This window comes from Plectropomus leopardus, chromosome 13 (assembly GCF_008729295.1).
Source record: "Plectropomus leopardus isolate mb chromosome 13, YSFRI_Pleo_2.0, whole genome shotgun sequence".
Taxonomy (NCBI): Eukaryota; Metazoa; Chordata; class Actinopteri; order Perciformes; family Serranidae; genus Plectropomus; species Plectropomus leopardus.
Genome location: NC_056475.1, coordinates 24,697,001 through 24,723,544, shown reverse-complemented (window position 1 = coordinate 24,723,544; position 26,544 = coordinate 24,697,001). Strand labels below are relative to the sequence as shown.

At 40.1% G+C, this 26,544-nt stretch overlaps 3 protein-coding genes across 6 annotated transcripts; 2 read left to right on the top strand and 1 right to left on the bottom strand.

Annotated features, from left to right (window-relative positions):
• The first annotated feature begins 3,272 nt into the window (after positions 1–3,272).
• Positions 3,273–12,107, top strand: plp1b (proteolipid protein 1b). Of its 2 annotated transcripts, none has more exons than XM_042499094.1 (7): positions 3,273–3,377; positions 6,161–6,347; positions 6,450–6,606; positions 6,838–7,015; positions 7,273–7,346; positions 8,119–8,184; positions 11,280–12,034. In XM_042499094.1, exons 1-7 carry the CDS (start codon positions 3,374–3,376, stop codon positions 11,349–11,351), a joined length of 738 nt encoding a protein of 245 aa, XP_042355028.1. In that variant the 5' UTR covers positions 3,273–3,373; the 3' UTR covers positions 11,352–12,034. The 2 variants fall into 2 exon arrangements, with proteins under 2 accessions (XP_042355028.1, XP_042355027.1); XM_042499093.1 differs by lacking the exon at positions 3,273–3,377 and adding an exon at positions 5,632–5,805 and having other exon boundaries at positions 11,280–12,107.
• si:dkey-125i10.3 (dextranase) lies at positions 12,106–23,811 on the bottom strand. 3 transcript variants are annotated; one of them, XM_042499088.1, is made up of 10 exons: positions 23,687–23,811; positions 22,901–22,932; positions 22,681–22,792; positions 21,786–21,863; positions 15,454–15,513; positions 15,183–15,275; positions 13,477–15,072; positions 13,297–13,353; positions 13,038–13,137; positions 12,106–12,910 (listed from the first exon to the last, which is right to left on the bottom strand). In XM_042499088.1, the coding sequence occupies exons 2-10, from the start codon at positions 22,908–22,910 to the stop codon at positions 12,797–12,799; spliced, it is 2,220 nt and encodes a 739-aa protein (XP_042355022.1). In that variant the 5' UTR covers positions 22,911–22,932; positions 23,687–23,811; the 3' UTR covers positions 12,106–12,796. The 3 variants fall into 3 exon arrangements, with proteins under 3 accessions (XP_042355022.1, XP_042355025.1, XP_042355023.1); XM_042499091.1 differs by having other exon boundaries at positions 15,183–15,272; XM_042499089.1 differs by lacking the exon at positions 23,687–23,811 and having other exon boundaries at positions 22,901–23,065.
• On the top strand, positions 17,098–20,610 carry si:rp71-1d10.8 (MFS-type transporter clz9). Its single transcript, XM_042499092.1, has 2 exons — positions 17,098–17,378; positions 18,470–20,610. The coding sequence occupies exon 2, from the start codon at positions 18,476–18,478 to the stop codon at positions 19,760–19,762; it is 1,287 nt and encodes a 428-aa protein (XP_042355026.1). The 5' UTR covers positions 17,098–17,378; positions 18,470–18,475; the 3' UTR covers positions 19,763–20,610.
• Positions 23,812–26,544: the final 2,733 nt, after the last annotated feature.

Below are 26,544 nucleotides of genomic sequence, written 5' to 3'. Positions count from 1 at the left end.
TTACCAGTGGGACTACCAGCGTCGCCAAGCTGTTTATCATTACAGGGTTGCGTCAGATTACGTTGAAATAAAGTCAGTTACCGCAAGGCAATTTTTATAATTATTAACCTAATCAACTAGATAGAATAAAAAATTAAATCTAATCTGAACACAGTTGCACCTCAGAAGCAAACACTGAAAATATTCCACATTATACAAAAAAATTGACAAAGCCCCAAATGTTTTACTCTTTCAGCATCTCAAAACATTTTTTATGCAAATAAATGCATTTCACATATGCAGCATTTATAATTGGTCAAATCAAATTATTCATATGAAAACAGTACGGGCACACACTACGAGTGCACTGTGTGTATTCTACAACATTTGGGTTGCTGTTTGTTTTGCTTACATTTTTATTGCTGTTTTATAATCAAAGGCCAAATGGAGGAGTTTGCTCTTGAAACCCAAGAGAACTTGCTGAAAATGTTGCTATATTTTAAGATGCAACAATAATGTATTTCAGTCCTATCCTGACTCATTTTTTGTTACCTGTTTTTTAGTAATCCTGATTACATAGGCCTACAATCTGTAACTATACAGCCCTGATCAAACATGATCAAGACACCTCACTCCCCTCCATTTAAAACCTCTGGAAAACCAGTATTTTGAATGGCTACACGTCAATTTGGACTTATAATTATGTTACATTCAGGTGGATGTGTTGTCTCTAATGATTGGTTAGTGAAAATCAAATGCCCTCTCCCACGAAAATCAGTCAGAGAAGACGCAATGTCAGACTGAAGATGAAAAGGGGTTGTTTTGAGTGACAGTTCTGTCTGATAGCAAGCAGCTATGTTTTACCATTTATCATAACTGTCACAGTCACTGCTTAAGAGTCTCACTTTACGTCAGAAAATGACTTCACTATCAAAAACCTCACTGAGTGTCTCTGCCAATATGCTCATCACTTAGCCTACAATTTTATGTTTATTTACCTCCAGCAGCACCACAGTCCTCTTTTCCATCTTTCCTTAATGTTCCACATGTGCCTCTAACTGCTGTTGCTCTGCTCCTCCTGCAGTTTTAGGCAAAATCTTTAAAAATATTAGAACACACAGCGCCTGGTTGCAGTTCCCCCAGGCTTCAAACAGGCAACCAGCAGAGTCTGAGATTATCATGAAAGACAATCAAACACGCAAGCAAATAAACACCCTGTTGGAGAACAGCTCAGTCCTCCCTTTACTTCATCATGCGGTAAAACAAATAATTTAAGCTCACACGGTAGGAGGTCATCGCCACCGAATTCACTTCTGACTGAGCCTGACGTGTTTTTGTCCTCCAAGTGCTTGTTTGTTTATTTGTTTGTTTGCTGCCTGTTTGTTCGTTTTGTCACAAGATAACACACATTACCATAACAGGGATTGAAGGTGGTGCAAATATTTTTACAGGGCCTCCCTCCGCCCCTGTATAAACACATGCATATTACCACTTCCAGTGCGTAAATATTGGCGAGTGTATCTATCACACAGCAAACAATTATAAAAATTATTCAAAGACAGAGCAGTGTGCAACATCACACCGACATACTGCAGGCACAGCCACATACATTGATTTAAAGTACACTCACAGCTGCTGTCCATGGTGCTGATCATGATATAGGCACCACTCTCTATGTGTTTATGCAGAACATATATTGATATATGCATCTTAATAGCATTTGCAACTTACTTGAAAGCTTGGAGAGTAATGCACTAGTTCAAAATCAGTTCATGGATTACCTAATAACTGTTAGGCGGTGTTATTAACTGTTGCCCAATAATTCATCATCCGAGCTGCCTGCATCCTCGGCCACCATCTGCATCAGCTACTGCGGAATATTCATAAATGAATGACTTGCTCTCTTCGTGTCACCCCAAGCCAGCAAGCCTCCAAAACTTGTCCTCCTACCTAATCCCGGCCTTTGATTGTCAACATTATTGCTAATTCACATCTTGAAAGTAAAGCTGACAACCATTACACACTCTCACATACAGCAGCGAGGTTAATTAATGCGCCCCGTCTCTTTTTTCCCCTCTCTCTCTGCATGGTCTTCTCAGAGATTTCAAAGGCGTCGTTCCTCTCCGCTCTCTCACTTTTGGATGTCATTAATCCTCCCTACATGCTAATTACTTGATGCTATATTGCTTTGGGTTTTTAGGAGACAAAAGGCCACAGACTGTAAACTCAAACCAAGCAATTTACCAATCCACAAGGCTATTATTTTGTGAGGAATGGATTAATGTTCAACAACAGCTCTCAAATGTGCTGTTTTTGAGATATCTGAGCTCCCTTAGAAAGTGACAAAGTTTACTTTATTACAAATACTGACAACATCTCATGTAAATGCAATGTAATGTAATAGAACAAAGTGATTTTTAGTATCCGTTTACATTATTCGGTTATGTCCAGTTTGTCATGTGCTTCAAATGGGAAGCAAAAATAGGTTGAGGGGCTTCTCCAAAAAAAAAAAAAAAAGAGGATAGCGTGGTGTTTTCTCCTACTCCACACTGGCTCCTTTGTACTGAACCCAGCTTTGACATCAACTGGGTCAAACATGAGGGAGGGAGGGAAGGAGGGCAGCAGCTGGACCCGACCGTCAATGTCACCCTTGTTAGTCAACTTCATCGATGTCAGTCACTGGCGTTTCGATTTATTTCAGTCTTTTGTCTGTGTGTATCTCTTATCTCGGTGTATTTCTGAGGATGCTGCTCTGTTAATTGTGTCTCGCTGACATGGAGCATGTGCGTGTGCAGACAGCACATGCATGTTGACTATGGACAAATGAACTAGTGGAAGTTGATGAAATGCACACTAGAAATAAGTGTTCACAATAATCCAGCAACTCTAGGGCAAAAACATCTACAAAAATCTCTGCATTGTATGAATTTGCATTGTGCATATTCAGTTAAAGAAAACAGTGAAATTTAAATTATTGTAGAATGGCAAAAGTGTACAAACCGATTTAATATTTGCAGCTGATATACTGCATAAAGTATGCATGCAAAAACACATATTTTAGTGTAATCAGAGGAAGCCACAAGTTTTAGTCACAACAGCTAAAATGCAGTAAATATAGCCAAATACCAAGAAAATAACTCATATTCGAATTTATAACCCTCTCCCTGTCCCCAATTCTGAACCCATGGCTCCATAAATAATGACTGGCAGCTGAAATGGGACTTTGTGACTTTAAGATGTGACTCGGGGAGATGTGGTCTATCTATTGTTGATGAGACAAAAGCGCGAGTCAGATTCATATAGGAGTGGCGGGGAATAACTTCTCATATCCTCATATCACAGTCACAAAGCCACCCTGCAAAACTTCAATAACCCCCTGCACTTCTTTCTGGACATGGGTGAGTGCACGAAATCTTTAATAACTCTTATCATCTATTTTTAATGTGATTTGAAAATGTGGATTTCAATAACTCACTAATGTTGCCTTTAATATATCCTTTCTGCCCCTTAGACATCATGTTGCCCTGTGGGAGAGATTTGCTGTAAAACTGATCCTGTGTTTTCATTTGTCAAAAGTTTTCTGATATCTACATACTGATTCACCATAAATTAACCCTTTGCTCTTGATCCTAATGTATGATTTGATGATGGTTTCTGAGAGAAAACAGCACACGGGCTCAGCCTGGATTGCTTGCTTTCAGTGAGAGAAGCCCTCGTTACCCTTTTTGAACCCATTTTAAACCATAAACAAAACTGGACTCAGAGTGGCTGAGAGAGATGGCCATTGACTCCCATCATACCAAGGCCATGCCAGGTCACTCATGTGAAAGAGGTCAGATACTCCCACATGTGTCATGGGTAGAAATTAGCAAATTTCCATGAGAGCTGTAGACCCAAACAACCTCTGTTTTTTTTCTCTCATGTACAACCAACTTGTGTGCTTTCACTCGTTTTTTTTTTTGTTTTTTTTTTTACAGCTTTCTGATTGATGATCTTGCCTCTACTGTACAAATGCATTTCTGCCTTTTGCACTGAATTCCAATAGAGGCTATGATGGCCTGTATCACTTTGTCACTGTAACCACTGTTGCAGCAGGGCACAGCTGATGCGTGGGCGTCTGCAGGCACTATCATTTTTTGGGACTCTAGCAGTCTCCCTGCTGTTACTATTTATACTTAAGGAGCAGTTTGTTGAACTCACAACCTCCGTTCCTTCCAACTAAAATCCAATGATCTGTGATAGTGGCATGAGGAAGGCTGGCTGTTTTATCTAATGTTTGCCCGTGTGTTTTTATTTAACCTTAACCTTAAAGAGATAGTTTAGGGTTTGTGTTTTTTTTTTAAGTATAAGGTGTCCAAAGACAGTGTATCACATACAGTAGATATCAGTTGGCGCAACCCCAGTTTGGAGAAACAGGCTGCAGTCTGACGCGGAAGCTCAGAAATCTAATGCCGTGGACATATTTCAGCCACCTCAAAAAGTCCCACCTTAAAGATCTATATCAGTTTAAGTGTACGCTTTATTGAGAGTATTTTCACTGCTTTATCTACATGTCAGGCAGTAATTTTCCAACTAAAAAAATGAAGCTATTGTATGACTCTCTTCAAAGCCAAACTCCATTGAGGAAAAACAGTGATTTAACATCAATGAACACAGGAGCTGCTGCTTTACTGCTGCCTCAAATGTTTGACTTGTTTAGAATGATTAAATGGGATTCATCAAAGACACAATATAAAACTTACTAACTGACTGAAGACGCGTAGAGCGGCAGTTTCTGTGTTCAGCGAGCTAAAATAACTGTTTTTCTCACTGGAGTCTGGTGGCTTTGACGAGAGCACAAATAAGAAACTGAAGCCATCCTCCCTTTCAAAATGGGTTGTTCGACATTAAGGCAAAGTGGTGACAATACTCTCAGTATAATGTACACCTAAACTGATTTAGATTTCTTTTAGGTGGGACTTTCTTGGAGTGACTAAAATAACTTTTGTTGCTGGCCCCCATCTACCACAGTACAATGTTTCACTTCTGTGTCAGACTCCTGCCTGCCTCGCACTGGGTGCATGTCGGGTGACATCTACTGTCTGCAATACACTGACTATGGATAAGTACTTCACACCACCACACTAAAAAATATCCTTAAAAACTACCCCTTTAAGTTATCATAATGTTTTATTGCATTGAAAAAGTTCAGACAATAAGCACCAAAGGCTAGCAAAAATGTGTAGCTACAAATTTTGAGTGGGGTTGTTGATGTTGTTGTGAAGATATTCAAATTGGCCTTCTCCTTCATTATGCTTCTGCCCTCTTTGCACACTTGAACCCAGCCCCCGCCAGCATGGACACTCAGTGCCATGGTACCAGTCTCAGCCAGCTGCAGAGGGAGGATGGCCTGAGTAGTGATGGTGTAGAGACCCCCCCCCCGCCTCCACATACTACTGTTTGTGTGTATCGTGGCACTATTGTTTGTCTGACATCGCTGCCCTTTGTTCCTCCCTGATAGTGGCAAAGACAATGGACATTGTATCTGCAGCCACAAAGAGAAGCTCTTTCTTTAGGCCCCTGAAGCTTCACCAGCGTCTCTCACACGCCTGGTGACGCCTGTGACCGCTGAGGGCAGGACCAGAGTTAGTAGAGCCGTGAGGTGTTGGTACCAGCAGAGGAGCTTTCACATACAGATGAAGTCAGCGTCAAGGCTTATTTTACTGTAGCTTGTAGGCAGCACTGTACATCACTGGTTGGCATTGGGATCTCTCTTGTTGTGTGGAGTACAGGATCAGAAGCAGCAAATGTTTCCGGTCAGGCAGCCTTGGCTTTGCAAAGCCTTAGGTGCTTCCCTCTATCCCATTTCTGCCAATGCATTTATTAACACTGTGGATATTTGCTACCTGCTTCAACAGCGCAGCTTACATCGGAGGAAGTGCATGAGGTTGCGGTGAAGTCAGTGGCTATTGTTTGGACGCTTTATTGGGGATCGCTGCTTGAACTAATTTTTTTCTTCTGTTGCTTTCTTTGCCTGTCGGTGGGGTTTTTGGTGTATGCTCATGGATTTGCAGACAGAGCGAGGCCTTTTTCATAGCCCCCCCACAGGGTAAAAGAGTTCCCCCCACCGTGGCGTAGATGTGTTGTGTGGTTATATGTGCGGTGTGTGCCGCCTGTGTGCTGATATATTATGCCCCCTCAGGTTGTTATGATTGCTGTATCCGCTGCCTTGGGGCAGTGCCCTACCCGTCCCTGGTGGCCACCCTGCTGTGCTATGCTGGCATGGCATTATTTTGTGGCTGCGGGCACGAGGCGTTGTCCCAGACCGAAGTTCTCGTCGAGACTTACTTCGCCCGCAACGTTCAAGACTTTGTGGTCATGGCCTCCTTGTGAGTGACGCTTCAATGAATTCTTTGAATTATGACTTTTGAGCTCTTGAGGATTGTTTGATTCACTGTTTGACCTGACTTCTCTCCCTGTGGCTGTCCCAGTATCAAATACTTCCAGTATGTGATCTATGGCCTGGCGTCATTTTTCTTCCTCTATGGTATCCTGCTGCTGGCTGAGGGGTTCTACACCACCAGCGCTGTCAAGCAGACTTTTGGTGAATTCAGGAGCACCCACTGTGGCCGCTGCCTCAGCCTGACGGTGAGAACAGGGAGGAGACAGGGCGGTGATATATGACGTCATTGTTAAGATGCTCAATGCTGGTTTGTTTTTAGCTCCTAAGATCAATGAAATGTTCTTTGTTTGTGCAAATGTCTGTACAGAATCATTAATTACGCCTGATAGCTGACATATAATGACACCACATTTATCACCTGAGCTACCTACGCCACACTTCTCTGACCTTACACACTGCACTTTTTATTTCAACAGTTCATCATAGTGACGTACATCTTGGCCTTCATCTGGTTGGCAGTGTTCGCCTTCACCGCCATCCCAGTCTACTTCTTGTTCAACATGGAGCAGACCTGCCACAACATCAACATCCTGGCTGAAACCACCCCCAGCATTAATCAGCACGGCTGGATTTGCATGGACGCCAGGCAGTATGGTGCGTTGCTCTTATAATGACTGACCGCATGTCCTCCTGATGAGAATGTTAATGTGTCCGTGAAAGCCATGAATTAATCAACGGAGGGGGATGCAAAACTGCTTGTTGAATTAGTTATGAAATAATAGAGATAACTGCGCCTTTATCTTAATTTCTTCGCTGCTGTGTCCTCGATATGCTGGGTGCAAGCAAATGTGTCATAGCTCATCATGATTCAGCATAAGAGGTACCTCACTTACGTCATGTCTTCGTTTAAGGTCTGCTTCCTTGGAATGCAATGCCAGGCAAGGCTTGTGGGATGACCTTGGCGTCTATTTGCAAAACCAGCGAAGTGAGTAGCTGAATCCAATATTCCATTTCACACAGTTCAGTGTTTCATGATGTTAGCGCCCTCATGTTAAAATCAGTGTGCAGAATCAATGTGAAATCTCCTCTGAATTAATAAGGGACGGCAGTGGCGCCTCCAAAAAATGTTCATGGGGGGCCTGATGGGGCCACTGAAAATCTTAAAGGGGACACTTAAACCAAAAGCCATAACTGAACTGAAAAATAATTTTTAAAAACTATAAATATAGTTTTCTTGACATTTTTCCCTTGTTATCTACTTTCTGAAAAACATTGCTTTCGATCTCTGTCTATCTATTTTTTTAATACCGTTTTTGCCACATTTTAATTTTTTTGCAGTTTGTTGGACATTCCATGCCAAGTTGCTGATTGCCTTTTTTCCCCAATGTTTTTGAAAGATATCACATTTCAAATGTCTGAATTCTGTACAAGAAAACTAATGTTGATCCAGGTTTCAAAGGGTTAAATACAAACATACAACTTTCATTGAAGGTTGTGAGGAGCAAAATATTTACTTGGGACAAGCCTTCTCAAGTTTAAAAACAACACACAGAGGTTCAATTATTTTCACAAGGGGGTCCAGTGATTGTATTAGGGTGGCCGTGAACCCCTTTGGCTACCTCTTGGCAGCGCCAATGATGTATGGATGTGCAAGCAAACATTTTTATATAGTGAAACGGGATGATGCGAACATGCAACGGATTGGTTCAACTCTCTAAATGTATACTAAACTGATTTGTGTTTGATATGTCTTACAGTTCTACGTCACCTATGACTTGTACATTGCTGCATTTGCTGGTGCCGGGGTTACTCTCTTAGCACTGGTGAGCAAACTCCTTGGTGATCTGTATGTTTTCTGCTCTGATGCAATATTTCATTTACGATTGCTTTTGTAAACACCACCAGTCGGGTTGCATACAAAGGGTCGATTAATTACAAAAAGACATATTTAGTTGCAGCAATGCAGATAATTTGGGGTTTTTTGTGGGGTTTTTTTTTTTTTTGGTTAGGTTTTTGTCTCTTACATTATTGCTGCCAACCCCAATACAACAGAGGCCAAAGGAAAAAATTGGGCCCTTTACTTGTGGATGTCCAATTGATGTTGATGGTAAATGTAGTCGATTAATTTACTCAGTGCATGCAATAGGCTAAGGACCGAGAAAGTCTGCATATGGGATGTCATGTGACATGTCAGTGACATAGTCTGAGGCAAGAAAGGACTACAGGCTCATCTCTGCTCTGCATGCCGCTCAAAAACAGAACTTCACTTGTATTGTAAACTAGCTATGCATTCAGCAGTGAAAATGGCATCCAAAAATAGAGCATGTTATGATCCATGAGGATACATTTTACAGTGTTTTGACTGCCACAGATATTAAGGTGTTGTTAGTTGAGCCAGATAAAGCCAATTAAATGTTGTGAAAAGAGGCCGAGGCTGTGTGCAATGCATCCTGCTACATGTAGGCACTGCAAGCAGGTAAACCATCTGTGCGGAGAGGCAGAACAAATTGGCCAAAAAGCATTCTTGGAACCCATTGGCTATCATCTGATGACAATTTAGCTTTATAGTAGAGGGAGTCTTGGCCTGGATATCTGCTGGCAAAAGTGGATCTCCCAAAATATTGGCCTTTGACTCCAGAGGCTTATCATCATCAGACAGGTAGTGGATGGTCCCTGAGAATGATATAGCACAAGCTGAGGAACTTATTGCTTCAGTTGACTACATTTACCACCAACACTGGGCTGGACTAAACTTTGAAATCCTCATAAAAAGTGAAAAAATTTCCCATTGATGAAAACATTTTTGGTACTCAAAGTATTAAAAAAAATTGTTTTAGCAGCAACATCTCAAACACCTGGAACCTAATCTTACACGGAACTACTTTCTAACAAGGAAATACTTCTGACCAACACTGATCACAGCAAAGTATATTGATTTTACAGAGTAATAGGTAACCCACCAAAGTCTGATTTTAATTCTGTGCACACCACAAACAAAATCAAAAACTGTATTGAGCTGGGTGCAGAAATCTCAGCAATAAATTTCTCAAACCCTACTATCTCCAACCTTCCCTGCATAGCTCAATAACATTTGAAGAACTGACCCTTCCAGGTCCAGGGCACATCTGTGGAGCGGGCATGTGATTTAGATGGGGTGCCAAAAAGTATCACGACAAATGCACATTTTAAACTCAACAGCGGCAACAGTTGCATTTGTTGCTAGAAGACGGTGTACAACTGGGCTGCGCAAATACAGATTAAAATACAGCTAGTATGACCAAAGACACACGCCGAGCATCACACTGACACAACAACATGACCAGCAACACTGTGTAAAAGCACAGAAACAGGCACAAACAGACAACAACTGAACAGCATGACCAGTAACACTGCCTAAAGTGGTAAAATGAAACAACAGCATAGCCCAAACCATTGGGTAAAGGCATATAAATGCACACCAAAAACCACCACAACAGCAGCTCTGTTTAGGCCCTATACCTGCCCAACCAGCTGACCACAGGCAAATACACACAACACAGAAAAAACAGCACTGTAATGGACAGCACTGAACAGCAGCCTCGAGATAAACATGGAAACAGTCCACTCACCCTCCCTGTCAGTGCTGCTCCACTCCTTATTGATGCTAATAAAGCTGGAGACGCCGTTTTCCCTCCACTCATGCCTCTTCTTCTTCGTCAAGTCCTTTTCAAAACCGAGATGAATTAGCTTTGCGCGGATAAAGCATATTCCTTCGGTGAAAACGGTTTTCAAAATGAGCTAGCACCTGCAACTTCTCGACTAGCTGCTGTAGGTCGTCAGCGGCTGCAGCTCTGTCACATTATATGTCCCAAGCTTTAAACCTTTTCCGTAGTTCCATTTTTAATTAAAAACACGGTAAGTTTATTCCCTGTTTAATTTGTTCGTTTACATCATAGATGTATTGTAGTAAAGTGTCTACCTGTGTGAAAACTTACACGTTAGCTGGGCAGGCAGAGACGTCAAATGGGCCGGCCCGGTCTGGCCCGTCCTTCACAAACCTAGGCTGCTAAACGGATGCTAACTGCTTGCCCATGGTGTTTATTATTATCCCAGGACATATAACCCAGTAATAATTACCATACAATGTCAAATAAAAGCCTAATCCCAAGTCTCTTTTACCAGTTGGGTGTGGCAACACATTTTGACAAATAAAGGCCTGTCTCAATTAGAGGCAAAGTCTGGTTTATAGAAGTTCTTTATATGTATAAAACCGTGTTTTTGGCTACAGCTGCTGGAATTAACGTTCGTTAGCTGTTAGATCACAACAATACACACATACAATACATACAATATGGACATGCTACACACAATGTTAACACACAGTGATTCTCTAAAATTCAATCATTCAGCTAATTTTACTGAAAAGGTAAGCACCAAAGAAGATGTATTATCGGCATAGTAAACAAGAATACTGCAAAAAAGAGATTATGAGATTTAGAAGACTATTCTTTTCAAAAAGCTACTGCAAAATTGCCGGTGAACTTTATTCATAATTATGTATTTAAAATGATTTAACACAGTTACTGAGATTTTTAAGCATTTTTTTCAGGTCATTTCTTGTTTCTTATATTTTTTTTTTACATTCTCTCGTCTTCCCATGTTTTTGAATAAAATAAAGCCAATTTGCCCAGGTCTGAAGAAGTTAAATACATAATTTGGTTATATTTCCATCTTTGCTGAGCAACAGTTTTGTGTGAAAGGAATTAAAAGCCTGTCCCATATAGACACCTGTCCCAAGCCTCTTGTGTTCAGTGGTTTAAGCAAATAAAAGCCTGGGCTATTAATTGAGGTTTTACAGTATGTTCAAAGCCAAATCCATTTTTTCAATATTTTTTTCCTTCTTTCCTTTCCACATTAATTTCAATGTCTTCCTTTGCAGTTTCTGTATCTGGCTGCAACTACCTACAACTACGCAGTCTTGCGGTTCCTGGGCAGGAAAGGGGTCCGCTAAGTGCATCTCCCCCGTCCCAGTAAACCCCAATTCTCTGGCTATGATGGACAGTCAACTTTTAGACTTCCATTCATCCTCTGGGAAACAGCGACTTCCAAATGTGGATCACCTGCTACAGTATTTCTTTAGACGTGTCCAATAACAGACAAATGTTTCTCATCACTGTTTTGTATGAACAACAGACAGAGAGATGAAGATAATTCACATCCAGCAGCGAGCTCCGGCCTTCTTCCCAAAACCTCCTCTCAGATGATTCTCTTAGTGTTGTTGTTCATTACCTCTTGCCATGTTGCATCTCTTCTTTTATTTGTTTTCTGAAGCTTCATTGGTGCTGATGCTGTTGTCAGATTATGATGTATGATGTCTCATAAATAATTAAGAGCAATGACAGCTCGCCCCTATTGTCATAACTGCATGCACTCCGCTTTGTGTTTACTGATGCATACATTGGTTCTGAATATGATTTTGCTGCTGCCTCATTATCACCATCTTGTATAGCAACATCGTGTGAACTACAGCAAGGGAGGCTGAATGTACCAAAGTTCTCTACATGGGTTAGGTGTATCCCCTCGTCTCCCTTTGTGCTTTCACTTACATGTACTTTGCATTCACCCATAATGCATTCTTGCTTCATTTAAATGCCACTGTGTAGGAGGGAAACAAAGACATGTATCAATTTTTCAGGATGTGTTTGGGTTACTGCTTAAAATAAGCTATTTTTGTGTTACTGAGGTGTTGATGCTTCAATAATGTGCCTCCAGGTGACTCATGTTTGATGTGTAGCCCTGCGACTTACTGAGCTGGGCTGTGTTTTGTGTGCTCATTTTTAATTAAGGCTCATTAAACCACTCAAATCTGAGGCAGTAATTTGTGATTTTATTTTAATCATATACAGAATGTTGCAATAAAAATCTTTTCATGTCGATTATATTTCATTTAAACATCTTTGCCAATTACCACAGAAATAATGTGCTGCCAGACCATTGCATTACATAATTCTTAATCTTGATAATACACTATGTACTTAAAAAACTTTCAGTAGGGGTTTAAGATTATAAAAAAAAAAAAAACAATAAAGAGTAAACGGTGCGCTGTAATAAATTCAGAGAACTAATGTAGCAGCAAATAACTATTTGCAATGTAAAGATATAGCCTATTGGTGTGATGGCATCCTCAGCACAGAATAAAGTCACTCTACCTCTGTGTGTTGTAGTCCTGGACTATAGACTCTGTATATAAAGATGGATGACATGACAGCCCCCCAAAAGTGAAGCCAAAACACATCAATCCAGCTCAGCTACCTCCATGTTGAGAGCCGTGTGAATCAACCTCTGAATAATTGATAGGCTATAAATATCATATAGAGCTCCTTTAAGGTAACAGGCCAAACAACATGTTAATCACAATATGCTTTGAGTCTGCTCCGGCATCATTTTTTGTCCCACTTAGGCTTGAGTCTTCTTGAGAGTTATTGCAAAGCAGTCACGACATTGGACGTCTTGTTCGTGCAAGTACATGGGGATCAGCAAGTCCCCCAAGGGTTTTGCACACACACCACACTGCAAAAACATACCCAAAATTAACATTATGCAATGACCAGAGCCTTTCAGTCTATCAGTACATACCAATATATATAACCATAGAGAGATAGGATGTACAGTATGTTTCCTAACTGACTGAACAAACCTTTAGACATTCAGGGTGGCAGGTGATCACAGGGTCACTGAGGTGAAGCTTGACATTTCCAACAAATGTTTGGTCACAGATTGAACAAATGCTGGTATTCCTGCAGTGGAGAGAAAGTTTTTTTTTTTAAATATCAACAATGTTAACCTTTCTGTATGAATTTGTTTGTACCATAAAATGTGCTGTGGCACTGTTTACTCTAAGTTTTTCTTTTTCATAACTTATATAATGTTTGTAATTCGACATTGTGAGACATTACCTGATCCTGATTTGCGGGTATGTTTGCTTCTTCTTGGGCTTTTGAAATATATCAGATCTAAAATAAAATAGTCATCAGCAAAGAATAATATGCATTTAATTGTATAAGTAAGAAATATATGAATATGAATATGACAAACAGTAAAATAGAATTGTTTCCTTTTTATAAGAGCTTACTTACATGGTTTCATCAGAGTGATGATTCGGTTTGATCTCTTCGGCCTGGAATTGTTTTGGATCTTTCACAGGCTCTGGATTAGCTTCTGTTGTCGGTGGCTTCACATCTAATGCTTCCCACAGTTCAATGGGTCTATCAGAGAACTTTTCCAGAACAGCTTCAGCATTTGGCGCTGTTACAGGTTTAACAGCATCCTCAATTTTCAACTCCGCCACATGATCTGCTGCACTCTCAGGTACTGACTCAACACTTTGCTCAACAACAGTGTTATCAACAGGCTGGATTTCACACTCAACTACCTCTTTTGCTGTGGTCTTCAAAACTGGCTCTGCCTGGGCTGCAGGTTCAGCTTTACATTCTTCAGACTTGACTGCAGTTTCAAGAGATTCGGAAACAGTGCCTGCCACTAAGTCAGGGATTGGTTCAACACTGACTTGGGGAGCAGCTTCCTGCTGTGCTGCACCAGTCACAGCAGGCATCTCAGGCGATGGCTCCACAACAACATCAACTACATCTTTAACAGTCTCCCCATTCACTGGTCCAGGAGGACCTTTCTCACAACTACCCTCTGTAGTTTCAGCAACAGGTTGAGCAGACGTTTCAGATACAGATTCCACCACTAAATCAGGGACGGGTTCCACACTGATGGCCTCTTCTCCAGCTGACCCATTCACAACAGGTGGCTCAGGTACCACAGCAACATCAGCTACAACTTCGACAGTTTCCTCAGTCGCCTGTTCAGGAGGACCTTTCACACAACTCTCCTCTGTAGCAGATTCAGTCACTGGTTGAGCAAGTGGTTCGGAAACAGATGGTACCACTAAGTCAGGGACTGGTTCCACACTGACTTGAAGAGCGGCCTCCTCTTGTAAACCAGTCACATCAGGGGTCTTAGAAACCACAGCAACCTCAGCTTCATGGCTGACTTGGGGAACAGCAGCCTCTGTTACTGGTGTTGCACTTACAGTGTCACTCGTGTCAGGTAATGACTTCACCACAACCTCAGCTACAGCTTCAACACTGTTTTGGGAAGCAGCCCCTTTTTCCGGCATTGCATTAACCACGTCACTTGTGTCTGATGTTGACTTAACTACAACCTCAGTTACAGTTTCAACTATTTTTTCTGCAGCCTGTTCTGGATGACATTCCTCACCAATACCCTTTTCAGGCTGGACAGATTCTACCTCAGTATCCTCTAAATGTGTTTTATATGCTGGCACTGCTACGGTTGAAGGCTCCTCTTGAAGTTGCAGTTCTACTGCAGGCGCAACAGGGGCTTCAACTGTGTCTTTACCATCCTCTGTGATAACTGCAGCAGAGGGTTCTGCAACAAGATCTTCCACAGGAGTTGAGTTGGCAACTGGTTCCACAGGAGACACTGCTTCTGGACTTGTTGAAGAAACTGGGTGTGCTTCATCATTTTGGATAGGTTCTGCTACATGAATCTCTGCAGAGACCTCAGCTGCCCCGTCAGTGTGTTCAACATTTGACTGGGAAGCTACAGCAGCATCTCCCTTGTTTTCTGCTGTTGTGTTGGCTACTGATTGTTCAGGCTGTGTCTCACCATTTGTGATAAGTTTTTCTTTGGGTGCTTGGGGCCTGTAACAGAGGGAGTTACTTATTCCCAACTATGCAAAAAACTACATATGAATAAAAATCCCTACACTCAGCAGCAGTTACACTCAGTAGAGATACTCTCATATACTTACTTTGCATCGTCTGTGGTCTCTGCTGTTGAACCCTCAGGCTGAGCATCTTTACAGGGAGGAATGGCTTCACAATTTCCCTGATTAGATGAACTGCTAAAATACAGAATGGGAAATGATAAACTTGCAAAATATAATGTGGCACTGAATTCAATACTTTTGGTTTAAATATTGAGACTTAACTGAGATTAATAATGCAAATTTAGAAACAAGTGGATTGTGGTTACTCATAGTTTGCACAGTTTTTTGCTATTAAAATTCAACACATACATACCCGTCAGACGGAGTAAACTGCATCTTTTGGAAAGGAGGGCTCACCGGAGAATCTAGTGATCTACGGGGTAGGAATAAGAAAGACATGTTGAAAGAACCAAGGCATTTATATTATAAAGCAGAAAACATAACGGTAGCAAATGATAATATGCTAATTCATGCGTCACAATTAAGAAAAGATTTCATCAGCTTTGAAGTACTTAAGTTAAAAATTGTCATCAAAGCCAAAGGTCTATATTGAGATGGTTAAAAGAGTGTTTTTTGCAAGATATTATGTAAATACTTTTTTGCTAAATACGTTGTGTCAGAGACAACCTTATCAGCCAGGATACTAAAATGTTATGGCAGCTTCAGAATATGACTCATTTTATCCTTCTATGTAATTGACAGGTTCATCTATATCCTACACAAATAATGTTGCACAAAAAGACTGACCTGCATTGAAGGATGAGCACAACAAAACACACATAAGACACCAGAGCTGAATGGTAAAAGTAAAGTATAAGAGCCGGCTACTTTGATTGATGACGCAAAGCTGACAGAGCATTAAATGTCAACACAATGTTTATTAACGATGTAAATACCACTAAACACATTGCATGAAGTGAGGGGGTGGAGCTGTTTTCTTGAACAAGGAATGTGATTCAGTTACATGCATGAGTCAGTTTAGTTCCAGTTTCTGTCACTCATCTATTACAATTGGCCTGTTAGAGCCAGCAGTGCTTGCAGTTGCGAAACATCTTAATAAGAATGTAACTCAACAGATTATAAGCTCATTGCCCACCTGTAAACACTGTAAGCAAAGCATGTTAACCTTTTACTCTTTATGAAGTGTCTGGAACTGATGATTCAAATGACTTGCCTTGATACCTCTCACATCACATATTGTCGTCAGAAATGGAAATAGATATGTCTTATATAAGTATTAAATGGTCATGGAAAAGTACACAAATGCTTTCAAATAATCTGAAATAAGTTGCATTACATTTACCACTAAAATATGAAAAGCCTCCAATTTGGGAAAATTCAGCGGTTTTATTTCTTATTTTTATTTAATTCATATTTGAACAAGTAAGTCCCTTCGAGATCAACACACTCTTTTTCAAAGGAGACCTGGCCAAGACAGCAGCATAAGAAACGTTAGAAATAACAATAACCACAATAAGAATATTTTAGTGTGCTGTAGAATTACATTTTAGTGAAGAGTTTAGCCTTTATTTTTAGTTTGTTTGATTGCTTTCCTAAATTTCTGATAATTATTCTACAATCTGTTGTACAGCCTTAGTTCCACGTCATACGAGCACTGTGGTGCAATTTATTGATGTATTCAATGAATTGAATATAGCCTACTTAATTTCAAACACCTAAAAAAATAATAATATAATAAAATAAAATGCTATGTATGGGTAAAGTATAAAAATAAAAAAAAATTAAAAAGTGACCCACAAAAAACGGCGAAAATATACAACATATTTTCAGTATGTAACATAAATGAACATCTCACAGTGTGGACATCTGGGTACCTGTAGAGTTGGACACTTATTTTTGTAACAAGAACTTTAATTATTTTATTTTGAAGACACCGTCACTCATCTTCCGGTTTTGTTCCGCTCTTGCTGCTGTTTTTTTATGTGGACATGTTGCTAGTTAGCAGCTTCATGCTAGGCAGGGAAATTTGGGGCTCTGGCTAAACTTAACCGTATACTTAAAACTTTCTTTTACCGACAGACGTGTAACGGCGACTGTGGAATAAATACTGCCACTAAGTATGTGTTTTTTAAAGCGTAATTTCGTCTCTAAAAACGCCAGGCTTCACGTTTTTGTAGTTTACAAACAGTAACGCTACGGTGCTGGACGTCACAACCAGCACAGGACGAGTCCTCTTCTGCCCCCATTAAAAGCCAGTACGACGACTCCCCAACACCAGTAAGTCAGTCTGTATTTTAACAGCTTTCCATTTGCAGGTGGAGAGCTTTGACTGTGAGAACATGTACAGTACATATAGTACATGTACAGTGTAATTTTCGTACCTGAATGAATGGAACTATTATATTTCTTTACAGACAAGTATAAAGCAAAATTCGAGTAGCCTAAACCTGGACTAGTTTAAATACAGTTGAAAAACTAACAGGCTGTTTGAGTTGGATTAAGAAAAAAAAACAAAAACAATGGTATCTAATTTGTTTAAGAGTTTGAAATAAAGTTAAACATATTTGAAACAGGATCTTTAAAAGCCTCATACACTATGTTTGTCAAAATCAAGACTGGCTGGTCAGCATTGCAGGTATTTGTGATCCAGACCTTTATATATGTGGTGTGGATGGAGAAAGTGCTTTTTTTTTTTGCTTGCACATTTCTTAGAGCAAATGTTTTATTGATTTGCAATCAATTTAAGTTTGTTAAGTCTTTGTTTTTATTATTGTTGATGTTGTTTTAATCTAGAGCTGCAAATTCCACATGGACAAAAAGTAGTACAATAAACCTTTTTCTCAATAATCCCATCTTCATAAATTGGCTAGGCTTACCAGAAAGAGGGTCAAGGTGCTCTTCAGGCTCCTAATGCACAATAACTTCTTATAGTGTTACACCAGAGAAACAGCTGAGGATTATTATTCCTTACATGTCATATAAACGACCCTTTAAATTAGTGAATCAGAACCAAACTTCAGTTTAGTGCCTCCATCCATCAAACATGAATATTGGATGCAGGAGATTCTGTGCTCCACTTCTTGAGCAATGTGCTTGTAAGCAACAACAAATAAGGAAGCTGTTCTGTAAACTAAACTGGGATTAAAATAAGGAGGTAATGTACTCCCTGTCAGGAAAAAGACTGTGTGCAGTCTGTGGGTCTTTGTTGGTTATGTATAGACAAAGAAGGATGGAAGGCACTCAAGGTGTTTAGTCTTTTAGAACAGTTTTTTTGTGATTTTAATTACACATTCTCGTAAGTAGACTGATTGTATATATCATACTTGTTTAATGTGTTACTCATGCATGCATTTCTTGTGCCATCCTAGACAAAAATGCCATCGAGAAATCATCTTGACAAAGTCGGAAGGAAGAAGAAGAAGAAATGGACAGAGGAGGCCATGGAGCGCGCACTGATCGAGGTGAAGTCAGGAAGGTGTACGGTAAGACAAGCCGCCAAAGAGTTTGGAGTCCCTAAATCTTCACTGGGGGACAGAGTCAGTGGACGGGTGACACCGGGGAGTCGCAGTGGGCCAGCTCAGCTTATAACGTCTGCCGACGAGGAGCTGCTGGTGGAATTCTCTTTGTACATGTCCAAGCATGGATTCCCACTGACCAAGCAACAGCTGGTGTCCTTTGCCTCATCCATTTATAAGCGGCAGCATCGGAGGGTGGCGTTTTCTAAACTAGGCCAGACCTGGTGGCTCAATTTTAGAAAAAGGCAAGAAAAGAACATCACCATTCAGCCAGCAGACAATGTTGTCCGTGGGAGGACGGTATGTGTGAGAAAGGAAGCAGTGGATCAGTTTTTCCGTTTACTCAGCACTGTCATGGACGCTCATGGGCTCGGAGACAAGCCTCATCAAATCTTCAACTGCAACGAGACGGCCTTTCAGCTGGGCAGGAAGAAGGTGATTCTCCCCAAATCTGCCAGTCTGGGCTACAAGCCAACACCAGGCTCAAGGGACAACATCTCCGTCCTGGCTTGTTTTAGTGCAGCTGGAGTGGACATTCCCCCGTTTATTATCTACTCAAAGGCATACCCGGGAGGAGTATGTTACAAGACTCAAGGGCCTCTGAACGCCCTCTATGGATGGTCAGATTCAGGATGTACCAACTCTGACCTTTTCAAGAAATGGTTCCTCAAACACTTCCTCCTTCACGCACCAAAGGAGCGTCCGCTGCTGCTCATTTTCGACGGCCACAAGTCTCCCGTGAACCTTGAGGTGGTGGAGGCAGCTCGGAAGGAGGACGTCATCCTGCTATGCTTTCCGCCTCACTGCTCTCACATCCTGCAGCCACTCGACGCGGGTCTCTTTGTCCTCCTGAAGCAGCGCTTTGCAGCACTCATAGGTGACGGCTGCACCACTGACACTCACTTTGCAATCAGCAAAAAGGAGTTCTCAGGTGTGTTTAAAGGGACGTATCAGGTAGTGAAGGAGGAGGAGGGTGTCCAGATTGTAAAGGAGGGATTTAGGAAATGTGGCATCTACCCACAGAACAACTTTGCCATCGATGAGGGTCATTTAATGCCGTCACACGGCGTGGGCCCAGCAGCTGGACCCTCCTTGTCAGCACAGGAGATGCACACTGACCTCACAGCTGCTGGACCCTCCTCATAACTCATAACTGCCTCAGACTATCAGACATCAGTACTTTCGAGGAAAGATATTCACTGCATAATTCAACAAAATCTGCCTACTTTTGTCTTTTGAAATACTGATTTGGTTTGTTTTACAACTTGAGGATCGTGCACCACCTCCCCCAGCCTCCTTGCAGAGCGCTCTGATTGTCAGCTCACCAGAAGAAAGGGGTGTGTTGATATAAATTACGAGTCAACATTGTGCTTAGATTTAATAATTGAGTAAAATGTTTGAATGCTGCACCACAGTAGTTCCCACAGTGGGGGGGGGGTTAATCGCTCAGTGTGTATTCAGTTAACATGAAAGCAGAGTAACAGATTCACCTCATTGTTCTTGGCATGCTTAGATAAAAGGACAGATTGAAATCTTAGCAATGTTGTCAAGTGTTATCTTGTTGAGAATCTGTAATTACAGGAACTAGTACATCGTGAAGATGTAGGTAGATATTGAGGATTTATTGTGGTCCAGTTTCCAAGCAGAATATTTGCAAAACAAAAGTAAAGATGCACGCATAAAACTTTTTCCTAAGTGATTTTTTCGTCGTGAAGTTCAAGCCTGCTGAGAAACAAACTTTGAATATGGAGGAGAAACAGTGTGTTTTTTTAATACTGCTGTTTACTTGGCCCATTACGTAGTTATAAAAGGAATATATTGTCTGAATATAAAGTTGAGCCCCTTTTTTATTTGGGGAGGGGTGTCTTTAAACATTAATGTGTTCAAAAGTATAATTTTGTCCAATTGCAGTGAGGAATGGACGCTACATTTTGATCTCAGGGAGAAAAAGCAAAATAAATGTATTTTTGAAATATTTTTGCAGCACAAAAGTGTCTGTATGCTTAATAATTTACAATAAGGAGTTTTAGACTCTGTGTGTGTGTGTGTGTGTGTGTGTGTGCGCGCGCGCGCATGTGTCCGTGCGTGCGTGTGTGTGTGTGTGTGTGTGTCATGTACGTGTTCAAGTCAGGTGATGTAATGACAAGGCAATAGGTACAGCTGGCAGAATACACAGGGCGGGGAACACTACTGCATGCATTAATAATTATGATTACTATGTAAACAGTCAATAAATGTTTTAGAGCATCTTTACAGTCTGTTTAAATCTCAAGTACATAACTCTGAATGTGACTTTATGAATACTGAATACCACGTTAGAGTAAAATGATCAGCAAAACACTGAGATTAGTATTTAACACAGTGAAAAATGATGCCTGGTAAAATATTTGTGCAGCTGAAACTGGGTATTTACATTTTTATGATGTTAATTAGAAAGCCGAAAGGACCGTTTTTGTGATTGAAGGGCAAATATGCAGGTGTTAGAGCAGTTGTTTGTTCCTGTGTGCCTTAAGGGTAAATGCTTAAGTAAGAATTGTATTCAGATCAGTGCTTCAGCAAGCAGCTAAAGCAGGAGTCAGCCTGCAGTGCACTGTAGGTCTTTATGGATGCAGCAGAGCAGCCCAGGGTTAAGTTAATGTTTATGTATGTTAATATCACAGATGGAGATTTCTGCCTGAAGCTTTTATACTTTTATTTTATTCAGTGACACAACAGAGTCAAAGGAGAGTCTTAGTTTGACTTACAAAAGTGCTATCACACTGTATCAAAATGTGTCACGGCACCACATTTGAGTAGCACTGGATTTGTTTGGAGGGTTTTGTTTTTGTTTTGTTTTTTGTTGTTGTTTGGTTGTTTTTTGGTTTTCTCTTTTTTTTCTTTTTTTTAGATATGACCTCATCAGATCTCATACATTTACTAATGATTTGGGAGCTTTGCAAAGCACTGACTCATTATGAAACATTAAAATAATTCCCTGTTTTGTAGCATTTTATATTGTCAAAAAAATGGTAACATCTGCTGGCCAAATCTGGGTACTGCATTTGAGTGGTTGGAGTTTGTCAGACAGTTTTACAGGGGTTTTACAGCCCCCGTTATTCGTTGTTCAGTAAGCTCAGTCTACAACTCTGTTCTTAAACACAGTGCGTGGCAACATTTCTCAAATACTCACTCAAATTTCCTGGCTGTGGACAGGACGTAGGATTTCTGTCTGACTGGAGACAGTTTGGTCTCCACCTCCTGGTCAGTACTGCAAGACAGAAGAAAATGCTGTAAGTTTGCAGGATCTTTTTTTTCAGTCATTTCTCTTTCAGGAAGTCATTGTTTGTGATGTAGACAATTAGAAACTAAACTAAACTAAACTAAACAGGGTCTAAAAATATAGTAACAATGCCTACACTAAATTACAGTGTTAAAGCAGGAAAGCAAGCCTCATAGGGTGTCTGCAAGTCCTTTAAAAGTCTCACAATGTCTTAAATTCATCTTTATAAATATTAGACCAGGCTCCGTTGACAAAAACAGTCATTTTAGCTCGCCGAACACAGGAGCTGCTGGTCTCCCCCGGCTTTGTTTAGGGAGCTAGTTTGTGCTATTGTGTTACTTTGGTGAATCCAAGCTAATGCTTTTAAATGCCAAAGTCTCACAATAACACAAACAAAATAACTGTTGGAGGCAGTGGTAGAGCAGCAGCTCCTGTGTTTGGAGATATTAAATCACCACTTTTATAAATGGAGTCTGGCTGTGAAGAGAGACATATATCGGCTTAATTTTCCTGTTGGAAATCACTGTCTGACATTAAGCTGATTCAGTGAAAACATTCGAAATATAGTGTACAATTAAAATGATATTGATTTTTTTGGGTGAGACTTTTTTTTTTAATAAAATATTTTATATATATATATATCTCCATCTTTTAGTGGAAATTAGTTAAGCTTGTGAAAGTCTCACATTTCTGATGTTACAAATTTTAAAACATACCACCGAGCCTGAATAACCAATTAGGAGTTTAATTAAATCTATATACATACATACTACAGAAAAAGAGATTTGTCTAAAATAGCGAAAACCTTGCTTTTTCTTGCTCTTCATTCTCCTCTTTTGATTTATGGATCCAGCAGCCATCATTCTTCAGTGCATGCCGCACCCTGGTGGTCTGAAACACCTTGTATCTGTTAACATCTACAAAACACAAACACACACTTCTTCATCAGCACTGGGATCCGAGAATACTCACATACTGTTTTTAATCTTACAAAAAATGAAATATCAGATTCAAGAGGGACTCACCTTTCGACATGATGTTTTCTCAGATGTTCAACCTGATGAAATGTATTAAAGATGACATTTTAATTTAAAGCTTTTTAAACTTCCATCCCAACAAAACTGCACTGACTGTGTGTAGAACTGTGATATACTGTATCTGCTTCCTGTCTAGTTTTTGGTTTTTTTTCTTTCTCTCTGCATTCACCACTGACTTCAGACCTGTTTAATGACCCAGCATCTCATACATACTGCATTCCCGTCATACTGCATTCTGCACGAAACAGCTCACTCTGAATGTAAACGAGACACTGAAGCATTTGTTATAGCACTAACCATTTTGGACGCCTATGTTCAGCTGGATCAGAATTTTGAGCATAAATACGCTTTACATAATTCAGGTAATCTTTTGGATGCTTTTTTTTTCTCAGTGTTTACCACATTTTATGTTAAAAAAAAAACCAATGTCATCTTGACAGAGCTAGGCGAGAAATGTTCTTCACATTAGTCTCCTTGTTAGCTGTCTGCTCAGGATCTGAACCCGCCCTGTGTTTACAGTTTCATGTCCTGTCACATTGTGCATCTTGTCTGCATTCTCTTTGAGCTCCTCTTAACATTTTGACCTGCACTTAGTGCTTTAATCTCCTCTGATGAATCTCACTGGAGATGTGCCAGCGCCAATTAACCAGGTCAAATCCATTATGCATAGAAAATGAAAGCAATTCTGACTCTGTAATGAGCCCTTACCCCCGGCATAGTCAGTGAACATGAAATTGTGTGAAGTCCAGCCTTTGCACCATATTGTGTTCTCACCTGTTCAGGTCAGCTGTGTCAGCGCTGTCAAAGCACAATGGTGTCGAGCCTCTTCTCGGTCTCTGTGTCACACAGGCAGGCAGGTAGAGACAGTTCAACCTGAGCCCCCACCCCTCTGTCGTTTCCAAATCCACCCCCTGTGAGTCTCAAGTGCCGCGCCTGGATGCTGCTATGCAGGTTGATCAAGTGGATGGGTGGGTGGGTTGCTTTCCATGACAATCACAGAGTGGGCAGACAGGTGCCACTGTTTGATAGTCTCGTGTTTCCGCAAGTGCGAAATGTTTCATTGCACAATCACTCTTTCCTTAAAAGCAAAATAGGGTTTTCATGCATTGATCTTTACTCTGCAAAGTGTGACACAACCTCATATCATTTAAACCAAACCTACAATTTAGTACCCCCCGCCCCCCACTCCCCACTGACTGACGCTTAATACATACCACACTATTAATGCAGTCAGACATAAAACTCTGCAGCTCATTGACTTAACACATTTCATAAGAAGCCTTTATAATGTTTTTTCGCTCTTGGTTGCAGGAGAAAAACATTCATTCACAAACATGCTGTTCCAGTTGGGAGGATGCCAGGAATCAAGAGAGACCTGATCTTCAGTTTCTTGGTTGGAATTTAATCTACTGCCCTATCAGAGTCTTTCAATTTCAGCTAAACCAGTGGCACAATCCAGAGGTGGGTTGTGGATCATTCTGAATGCACAGAATGTGACTTGTGAATGTGTCAAGTTAGTAAAAAATGCACTTTATGTTAAGGTAAAGTGAATTTCCGCCACAGAGTTTTTATTTTGAAGTACAGTTTCTGATTATTCTTAGTTTCATTGTGTTCTTAGTCAACATGTTGTTTAAATTTTGTGAAATAAAATTGAATATGTGATTTATGTGAATTTATCGTATGTTTGGATCTTGAACTAATGACCAAGGAGAAATCTGGACCCCATGACTGGACCAATTGGGAACCACTGATCTAGGCAACATATGCAATATCCCCAGTGAAACTGAAACAGACGCACCCACAAACTTAACCTCAGTTTTTTTATATTATTTTAGATTTGAATGGACTGAAATGTTCACAGTTTGGTCTGTAGATTATTCACAGTATCTGGGACACTTTCTCTGTAGAGAGATGTTGCTGCTGATTTTCATTGCTGTGAGCACAGCAGCCCACTCATTTCCTTTGTATCAGGATCGTGGTGGAAATCTCAGAGATAAATATCCCAAAACCTGCAGCGGAAACTATCTACATGACTTGATACAACTACAGGTAAGTGAGGAAACCTTTTTTTTTTTATCTTTTCAGTGAACTGACCTCTTAAATATAGCCTGAAAAAAGGCATATTTAAAAGGCAAAAACACACATTATTACATTCACACACACATATACTGTATATGCCTGTAGCCTATATATTATGCAAAGGATCACATCACACAAAGAGGTTGCTTCATAACTTGCAGAAAATCACAGTCATGCTTTGAATTGTTTGTTTTTGGCAGATATTTTGCATCGTTGTTGTTTTCTCTTTTCTGGGTTTTGTCCCCTGTGGGAGCATTTGAACTTGGCAGTGTAAAATGAAGACCTTTTTGACACATAAGATTTCAGGAATCCAGCCGAACCTCCCACGTTGGTTTGCATCTTTGAACCTCAGCCAACATCCTCAGTAAAAACTCTCCGACAGAAAGTTATCAAAACAAGATCGTGAAAAGTGATTCATGGCATATAGAACATGCAGAACTGACACACAACTGTGGAATGGGAACTGACGTTTTGCTCAATGAAATATGTGGCACACAAACAGGAGGGTACATGCTGTCCCTAACTGCATTTTTGTGTCATTAAAATGTATGTCAAATTATATGGGAAGAAGTGAAAACTGGAAATAAAAATTAAAAAAAACTTGGAAATCTGCAAACAAATAATATTTTTTTACTATCAAATCTAAGATTTACAAATGTATGTGCTCTGATTTTAAAGTTTTAAAATGTATTTTGTTATGATTGTATGTTGGGTTCAAGTATGTGTGTTCTGTGTGTCACCTGGCCGCAGGACAAATCTCCCCGCTGGGGACAATAAAGTTCAAATAGAAATTGACTGAGAGCTGAAGGACCTTGTTTTTCTGGGGCCATTCTGGTTTGGCTTTTTATGCTGTCATTCACTTTCATGTTAGTTTTAAAAACTGGACTTCATGATTTATTGTTATGAGACCTCACCTCGAGAGGTCTACACTGTCCAGAACAACAATTACAAATACTAAAGTCTCTGCCTAGTAACTATTTGGAACTTGCTGCATTCAGATCCCCTCACAAATATTTTAAACCTTCACACCCAGAGCAAATTTGTTTGCTATCTTTGAAAAACTTAGGAAAATTACAATTAAACACTTTGCAAGAAATGTCCTGCAAATTTCAGGAAATGTATAAATATAAAGAAAAAAAATTTAAAGCAAGGTGAAAATGTCCAAAAATGATTAATAATTGCCATAATAGCCTTAAAATTATTTTCCAGAATTCTTATTATTTTAAGTATTTTTTCAGGTCATTTCCTTAATGTTGTTCTACTTTTTTTTACTTTTGGTTTTGTTATTGTTTTTGGTTTTTATTGGTGCTAATTTTCAGGTCATTTTTTCTATTTTTTTCAAGTTGCTCACTGTATTCTGCCTATGTTTTGGAAAGAAATTAAGACAATTTGTTCAAGTTTCAAAGCGTTAAAATTTGTAGAAATTTGCCCTGTGTTGTCCCCTGTCTTTTTCACCTCAGTGTGTTACTCGTGTGTGTATTTCATCTGTGTTGTATGGCCTGCACGTGTTGTTTAAATGAAACCATATTACAATTTTGAAAACCTGACAGTTA

Excerpts from the sequence above, each read along its gene's own strand:
- plp1b (XM_042499093.1), top strand. The coding sequence starts at position 5,766 with ATGTTTCCGGTCAGGCAGCCTTGGCTTTGCAAAGCCTTAG. Across the intron at positions 6,607-6,837 it reads GCCGCTGCCTCAGCCTGACG|TTCATCATAGTGACGTACAT; the intron begins GTGAGAACAGGG and ends TTATTTCAACAG. Across the intron at positions 7,016-7,272 it reads CATGGACGCCAGGCAGTATG|GTCTGCTTCCTTGGAATGCA; the intron begins GTGCGTTGCTCT and ends TCTTCGTTTAAG.
- si:dkey-125i10.3 (XM_042499088.1), bottom strand. Across the intron at positions 15,276-15,453 it reads CAGTTTACTCCGTCTGACGG|CAGTTCATCTAATCAGGGAA; the intron begins GTATGTATGTGT and ends TCTGTATTTTAG. Across the intron at positions 13,138-13,296 it reads TACCCGCAAATCAGGATCAG|GAATACCAGCATTTGTTCAA; the intron begins GTAATGTCTCAC and ends TCTCCACTGCAG.
- si:rp71-1d10.8 (XM_042499092.1), top strand. The coding sequence starts at position 18,476 with ATGCCATCGAGAAATCATCTTGACAAAGTCGGAAGGAAGAAGAAGAAG.